At 35.4% G+C, this 8,246-nt stretch overlaps 1 protein-coding gene across 2 annotated transcripts; it reads left to right on the forward strand.

Annotated features, from left to right (window-relative positions):
- Nucleotides 1–2,281: 2,281 nt before the first annotated feature.
- Nucleotides 2,282–6,449, forward strand: LOC139874204 (putative disease resistance RPP13-like protein 1). Of its 2 annotated transcripts, XM_071861664.1 has the most exons (4): nucleotides 2,282–5,517; nucleotides 5,610–5,662; nucleotides 6,014–6,096; nucleotides 6,205–6,449. In XM_071861664.1, the coding sequence occupies exons 1-3, from the start codon at nucleotides 2,522–2,524 to the stop codon at nucleotides 6,043–6,045; spliced, it is 3,081 nt and encodes a 1,026-aa protein (XP_071717765.1). In that variant the 5' UTR covers nucleotides 2,282–2,521; the 3' UTR covers nucleotides 6,046–6,096; nucleotides 6,205–6,449. The 2 variants fall into 2 exon arrangements, with proteins under 2 accessions (XP_071717765.1, XP_071717764.1); XM_071861663.1 differs by having other exon boundaries at nucleotides 2,282–5,662.
- Nucleotides 6,450–8,246: the final 1,797 nt, after the last annotated feature.

The following is an 8,246-nucleotide window of genomic DNA, read 5'->3' on the forward strand; positions in this document are numbered from 1 at the left end:
GCACCAACATGCTTCGTGAGGGAAAATAAACCGGCCAGGCGTCTATAAATAAAGTTGTGTATTTTGTGGATCTGTTGACATCCCTGAGTTGTTTGTGGATGAATAGCGCCTACTGGTCTAGACACACGAGCTGCAACACAGTGGGTTCCCTTCGAATCGATATATGTATTTAAACAAATTCTTGATCAACATCGTCCATCCAAAGCACTCAACATTAATATGGGCATGCATGAAACACTAAACATAGGAGCCTATTATAGGGGACAACATAACTGTTGTCCAGTTAGACACCCTACCGAGTAGTGTAAGCCCCTGTTTCCAGCACCGATAATGCACATAGCCATCAGAATCAAAGAAGGTCTTGTTGTAAAATAAGCAGGCAGAGTGGTAATTCTGCTACCCACATAATGAGTAGGGGTGTTCATCGGTTTGGTTTTCGATTTTTCGGGTTATTCGGTTCGATTTTTTTCGGTTTTGAAACTGATAAAATCAAAACCGAAAACCAAACCAAAATCAAATTCAAATATCAAAACCGAAACCAAAACCAAACCGAATTCAAATTCGGTTTTCGGTTTGGTTTCGGTTAAACCCGAATTCAACTTTCAAAATTAATTTTTTACTTTTTCCCTACGAGATGAACAAACATTATCATATTAACTTTGTAATATAACATACTAAACTTATAATCGAACGTATATATACAAATTTATAAATATAATAAACTTATAAAATATCGTAATACAATACATATTATACCAAGAAAATAAACAAAATCAATAACCACGAGAAAGTCGATTTGAATTGGTTACATTAATAAGAATGTGGAGAGAAAGAAACTTTGACTTGAAAAAGTAAAATATTACTCAAATCATATATCTAACACATGTATACAATAATATTCATATCTTAATATATTTATTTAATAATGTCTAAATTGAATTCGGTTTTATTTTCGGTTTTCGGTTAACCAAATTTAGAAATTTCAAAACCAAAAAACCGAACCGAAAACCAAATTTGAATTCGGTTTTCGGTTTAGCTCGATCCGAAAACCATCTTATAAATTCGGTTTGGATTTTTTCGATTTGGTTTCGATTTGGTGTTCGGTTTAAACGGTTTAAACCAAACCGATGAATACCCCTACACATGAGAACCATTATGGTTGTATACTTGTATCATCCAACTATTTTCTGTGCTTATATATTTATTAATTGTAAATGTATATCAGGTAATAAACGAGCTCTGAAATGAAACTCTGCAGCTTGCTAGTAACTTTGTCACTCCATGTATAGACAATTTTTAACCCATTTGCTTATAATTATATATGGCTTGATTGGAGTCATTAGCTTAAACGGGTAAAGAGAAATCTTAAAGGATAACGGGTAAAATGTTAACAAATTGAACATTTCTTCACAGATATTTTTACACATTTTTAAAAAGCGTGAACTTTTTGTTTAAATTCTTCACGCTTGTAAATGTGTGTAAATTTAGCACATTTATAAATGTACAATATTATCGTATTTTCACAAGTAAAATTGTAAAGTAAAAATGTAAGTTTTGGTAAATATACTTGTAAAATAGTTTAACAATTTTAACTGTGTACAATACATATTATGCACAAAACCGGGTTTTAAGTAACGTTTTCGGTTAAAAAAACCAGTTACATAAAAACTGAGTTTTTCTAAAACCGGTTACAGTTTTTTCTAAAGCCGGTTCCGGTTTTCCGGGTCAATATTATTTGGAATCGTTTTTTCGGTTTTCAAGTTGTTCAATTTTTTCCCGATTGAAAACCAAAAACAAAAAGTCATGAATTCAGTTTCGGTTATGTTTCCAAATTTGAATTCGGTTTTTGATTTTACTTTTTGAGTTCGGTTAAACCCAAAACTGAATACAAAACCAATTTCAACTAATAATAATATATTGATATAAATCACAAAGTGATTTAAAAATTAAAAGTGGAACTTAAAATCAAGATTTTAAGATTATTTTGGTTCAATTATGATTATTTTTGGTTTTTTGATTTTAACCGAAACAAAACCTAATTTGAATTCGTTTTTTATTTCCGGTATTGAAATTTGAATTTGGCTTCGGCCGAGAAAACTAGTTAACTGAAACGGAAACGATAAACATTTCTACCTACTTTGATTAATTTAAACTCGATAACGCTTGTTCATTCGGAATCCGGTATGTTTGCTACGTTTACTTGAGTTGTTGGAAAATTAGAAGCTTATGAGACAATGGGTTGGTAATAATATTACATCTCTTTTATTTATGTACAAAACTAAATATATAAAAATAAATTATGGCACCTAACAGTTCTAACGAGAAGCTTATCTATTACCGTACATATCCACCACACAAACTCTACACCAAGTCTTCTTCTTGGTCTTCGATGTTTACTTCATCTACAATTCAATAATACATACAACTCTTGTTTTACTCTTTCCCTTTATCTTCTGAAATCAACCAAATCGGTTTACAACCAACCAAACAATCTTCTGATCAATCTCTGAAAATCAAATTTATGGCTGAAGTAGTTGTTACTACTGCAGTCACTGTGCTGATTGAAAAGCTACTATCCGTTGACTTGAAGAAGTTGACTCGATCAGAAGGAATCGAATTTCAGCTGCAAAATCTGAAGACAAACTGGGACCTTATTGAAGCTGTGCTTGCTGATGCAAATGAGAAGCATATAACACAGGAAGCTGTTAAGAAGTGGCTTGAAGAACTTCGTCATTTGGCTTATGACATAGAAGATGTACTCGATGATATGGCAACTGAAACCATTCGAAGAAAGTTGAAAGATGAATCACGTGGCAGCACAAGTACCGGTAAGGTATTGAAAAAGATGACTAATATCACTCCTCGTAGGTTAATATATGGTCATAAGATGCGTTCTAAGCTAGATAAGATTAATGTCAAATTGGATAATATTGTGAAGAAGAAAAACTTTCTGGGTCTGGATATGAATGTGAAAGTTCAAACTAGATCATCAAACACAACCACTTCACTAGTAAACGTGTCCAAAGTTTTGGGTCGGGAAGAGGATAAAAAAGCATTGCTTGAGAAGTTGTTGGGGGATGAGTCACGTAATCAAGATTTGAGCGTCGTGTCCATAGTTGGGATGGGTGGAATGGGCAAAACAACTCTTGCGCAAGTTTTGTACAACAACGAAACTGTTAAGGATCACTTTGAAAGCAGGGCATGGGTATATGTTTCAGATGACTTTGATGTACTCGCTATTAGCAAGGAGATCTATCATTCTGTCACCGGAGAAAACAAAACATTTGCTAATCTAAATATGCTTCATGAAGCCCTTAAAGAGAAATTGTCAAATAAAAGGTTCCTCATTGTTCTAGACGACGTTTGGAGCGAAGATCCCAAGTTGTGGGAAACTCTTGAACAAGCACTTGTAGGGGCACCTGGAAGTAAAATTATCGTGACAACCCGGAGTGCCAATGTGGCAAGGGCAATGAAGTGCACTAACTATCACGAGCTGAAGGATTTGTCTGATGAATACGCTATGTCCTTGTTGGCTAAATCTGCGCTAGATGAGCATAATTTTTACAAGTATCCGTCGCTCATACCAATTGCTCAAAGTATGATTGAGAAATGTGGTGGTTTGCCTTTGGCATTGATAGCAATTGGGAGGGTCTTGAAGTCAAAAGAAACAAATGTTGATGATTGGGAAAAGGTGTTGGATAATAAGATATGGAGTTCAGATGATAAAAGCGGTATTCTTCCGGCTCTCAAGCTAAGCTATTATGATCTTCCTTCTCAACTAAAACAACTTCTTGCGTATTGTTGTTTATTCCCGAAGGACTACGTGTTCAATAAGAAAAAGCTAGTTTTATTGTGGATGGCAGAGGGGTTTCTAAACCACCCAAATGGCAACATGTCAATGGAGAGTTTGGGTTTCGAATACTTTGAAGAGCTCCAATCAAGGTCATTTTTTCAGCATTCAACGGGTAACGAATCCGAATACATCATGCACGACTTGATGCATGACTTAGCAATAAGTGTTGCGGGAGATTTCTTGTATTTTTTGGATGATAAGATGGACCTAAATGGTAGGAACGACGCTTTTGAGAAGTTCCGTCACTTTTCATACTTTGGTCAACGAGGTGCAGCAAATGGAAAGCTAAAGGAACTACACAGATCAAAACGCCTGAGAACATTCTTAACGCTCTCAGTTTATTCACCCGACTTCTCCTTGGGCAAAGTTCTTGTGGACTTACTTCCCCAATTACAGTACATGAGGGTGCTAAGCTTAACTCGATATTCAATCACATATGTACCAATATCTGTTGGTGTTCTGAAACATTTGCGGTACCTCAATTTTTCAACAACGGAAATCAAACAAGTACCGGAAGAGGTTAGTGAGCTTTATAATCTACAAAGCTTGTTGGTCAATAAATGTCAGAAGTTGACTAACTTGCCGGTCACTTTTCATAAGTTAATAAACCTTAGACATCTTGAAATGAGTTACACTCCATCGTTGAACAAAACACCCTTAGGGATGGGTTGGTTAACGAGTCTACAAACTTTGTCCAAGGTTATTATCGAAAGAGGTAATGGTTTCAAGGTATCTGACCTTAACGACATGTTGAATCTTGAAGGTGAACTTTCCATTCAAGGATTGGAAAGAGTTACAGATCCACAACAAGCTATGGATGCCAACTTAGAGGGAAAGAAGGGTCTTGTGAGTTTGAAAATGTATTGGAGTGATTTATTTGATGATTTTCGTAATCCAGTTCTAGAATATGAAGTATTTCAAATGCTAAAGCCTCCCACTAAGTTAAACCAACTGAAAATTTTGAACTATGGGGGAGTGAAATTTCCTAGTTGGTTTGTAGGTCCCTCATTTGATAAGTTAACACAACTTGACATAAAATATTGTCCAAATTTGATTGAGTTGTCAATTGGACTAATATCGACACTTGAATATCTGAGTATATATTGTTGTGATAACTTGGTATCAATCGGAGAAAATGAGGTGAATGTTGGAAGTAGCAACAAGAAATCCGCCCTTAAAAAAGTTGATCTTTATGGTTGTGATTCATTGGAGAGTTACAATTGTGCTAATACCGTTGAGGTATTGAAGATAGACAATTGTGATTCAATGACATCAGTGAGTATGTCAACAACATTGCAGGAGCTGCCATCCTCTCTCAAGTCTCTTCAAGTCCGTGATTGTAAGAATCTAAAGTCATTATTTCATGAGCAATTGCATAGTCTCACATCTTTGGAAAATATGGAGATACGTGATTGTCCAAGCATGGGTGATTCATTTCCATGTGGGTTGTGGCCTCCTAATCTAAGGAGGCTAAGAATAGGAGAGTTAAAGAAGCCAATGTCGGAGTGGGGGCTGCAGATTTACCCGACCTCACTTGTTGAACTAATTTTGTATGGTTCTGATTCAGGAGTAACTTCATTTGCAACGGAAGGAGATGAGATGAATGCTGCTGCTGCATCAACATCTTTTCTTCTTCCACCATCTCTAACTTATCTAGAAATCAGGTATTTTAATGATGTGGAATCAATTTCAGATGTTGTCCAACACCTCACTCACCTTCAAACACTTGTTATTAAAGACTGCCCAAATATTACAGATGTGCCACGATCAACTTCATCTTTGACTGTATATGTTCATTGAGTAGGAAAGGTATCCTCTCTATCTCTTGCTATACTAAATATAAGTCTTAATTAATTAGCATAATAGTTGTTCATTTATATGTAGAGATGGTATGATGGGTTGGGTTATCGATCAAAATGAGTACTTTTTGCACTAGTCAAAACAAGCTGGGTTGGGTTGACACCCAAAACTTTACCTTTTTTTTTGCACATAATAATGTATCAATTATGTTTAGGATTCTTCTAAGCTTTAAAATAATATTTTGAGTAACTTTTGACTGACTTTGTTTTACAATTTTACGTTTGAGCTTTCAAAGATAAAAGATAACTCAAATAAATCAATATAAGTAGATGGGTCGAAACTAACACGTCTACTTTTCAGTGTATATATATGTAGTATCCAAGGTTGCATAAATCACTAATCGGGGAATTAATCGATCACTTTTTTTCTACAAATGCGAGAAGGTATGCTCTTTTCTTATCAGATTTTTGTTAGCACTTAGATTTGTTAAAATTCATTGTCATTTTAACTTAAAAAATATATATACTCACGGAAGTTTATCTCCTGTGTAGATGACTGTTTGGAAACTTTACTTATGGACACTCACACAAATGAAACCTGCATTTTTTCACTAAGATCATCGCCGTCTCAACGACGTATTTGACAGTCATCATAGTTGTGAATAATTTGATTATTGATTTTGATTCACAAGCTTGATCTAACAGATTGGTTTTTTATGTGATATTTATCAATTGTTTGTAAAATAACGCATGTCAGATGTTATTTTTAATTTGTTTACTACATGAATTTGTCTTTATTGTTTCGTTTCCCTTTTTATCTCTATTAAAAGAAGTATTCATAAAGCCGCATTTTCATTCTCACAGTGAACTATATCAAATTTAGAGGTTGAAAAATGGGCGGGTCGTGCAGGTTCGATAACAGGTCAAATTTATTCATTAATGGTACAAATTAAAATGGGCCAGGTCGTGTCAGGATCTATTAGGTTTAGCTGCAATCATTTTTGCTCATTTCTAAAACCTGTTTGAGAACTTATGCATTAGGTTTTGTGATTAAATATATACTTTAAAGTTTGGTGAAATGAACACTGATTAGAATTCAGCAATATTGCAGAGTAGGCATCAAGTTGATCATGTATAGCAGTCGCATAAAAGCTTAATATATCAGTCACATTTTTTGAATTCATTTTGATAAAGTTATGCTAGCTAAAATATTGAATTTCTATATCCGTTCTCTCTTTTGGATTTGACTTTCGTGTATATGTTGTACGGAGTATTATGTTTGCCTTTATGTTAATATGTGGAAACCAAATTGTTGACTTTTTACCTTTTCCCAAACAGTTGAAATGTAAATGGAGAAGACCCAACCTGAAAAGTTTTTTTTTTTTTTTTTTTTTTTACGAGGAACCCCACTATGGACCAGAGCACATTGGCCCCCCCACCGCAGGTAAACCCCGGGTAAACGGCAAGCTAACCCTCCACCGCTAACGGGTAAAGCATCCTCCAGCTTTGGTCATTAAATGCGGGCACCCCTTGGAGTTGAACCCGAGACCTCCACCTTCATGGGAAGTGTTGGTGGCCACCCAGGTTAGGCCTGGATGGTTCTGAAAAGTTGATCTAAACTAAACAAATGCTTTTAATCTTGAAAACTATGTAAACTCTTTTTATTAAATGAATATTAGTTGGCCCTAGAAATAAGAATTATGTTGAAAAGTTTTGAACTGGATTTTATTGGTTACTTTAGTATTTTTTGTCTGACTTGGTTATACCTAGTAACGAAAAATGTTTGTTGGTCTAAGAGCAGTACACTAAAACTCCCCGATTAATGCCGATATTCCAAAATCTGAGTAATTAATTGGTCAACATCAGTCAATTGATCCAAATCGGATTTAGTTGGTCCAAGTCAGATTTAGTCAATATTGGTCAGCATTTAATTTAATATAAGTTTAAATTATAATATTAGAGTTTTTGAGTAAATGAAGAATATTTTTTTGTATTCTAATGATACCGCAACCCGCATGCGCATCCTATACGTATGCGTGTAGTCGCTAGCATGCGTATGTGTATACTTTGTATGCGGTATGCAGCATGCGGTGGTGTATCGAATGCCTTTGTTCCCGGTACGACGGTTACTTGGTCATCAAGTCAATATCTTTTCCATAATTATATCCGTGATTCGGGGGAGTTTGTTATGGAAGAGATTACCATTATCTTGGATGGTTCTGGAATCAGGGTTTGACTATATATACAAACCCTAATTATCATTCTAAGCAATCACGTTACGTAATCACCATCTACTACGCATCTCACGTAACAAGCATCATCTTTCGTCTTCTCAAGGTTAACAGGTTAGTTCCTTTTAAACTAGCACCTACGACCTTACATGGGGCCTTCAGATCAACGAACGTTATCGAAGGTGGACTTAATCGCTTGGCCACCCCGCCGACATCGTCATGTCAGCCAGGGTTATTCACGGTAGCCGGACCGGAGAGCCAAGTTCTAAGATCCTTAAACCCCCCTCTTTACGTATTGAACAGACATATTGACCTTATGGAAAATATATGCATGTTCAAGTGGTGCTTTCATTGAGAGCCGAA

Source organism: Rutidosis leptorrhynchoides, chromosome 11 (genome assembly GCF_046630445.1).
Source record: "Rutidosis leptorrhynchoides isolate AG116_Rl617_1_P2 chromosome 11, CSIRO_AGI_Rlap_v1, whole genome shotgun sequence".
NCBI classification, from domain to species: Eukaryota; Viridiplantae; Streptophyta; class Magnoliopsida; order Asterales; family Asteraceae; genus Rutidosis; species Rutidosis leptorrhynchoides.

What these genes read in the sequence shown, in the direction of transcription:
- LOC139874204 (XM_071861663.1), top strand. Translation starts at nt 2,522, where the DNA reads ATGGCTGAAGTAGTTGTTACTACTGCAGTCACTGTGCTGATTGAAAAG.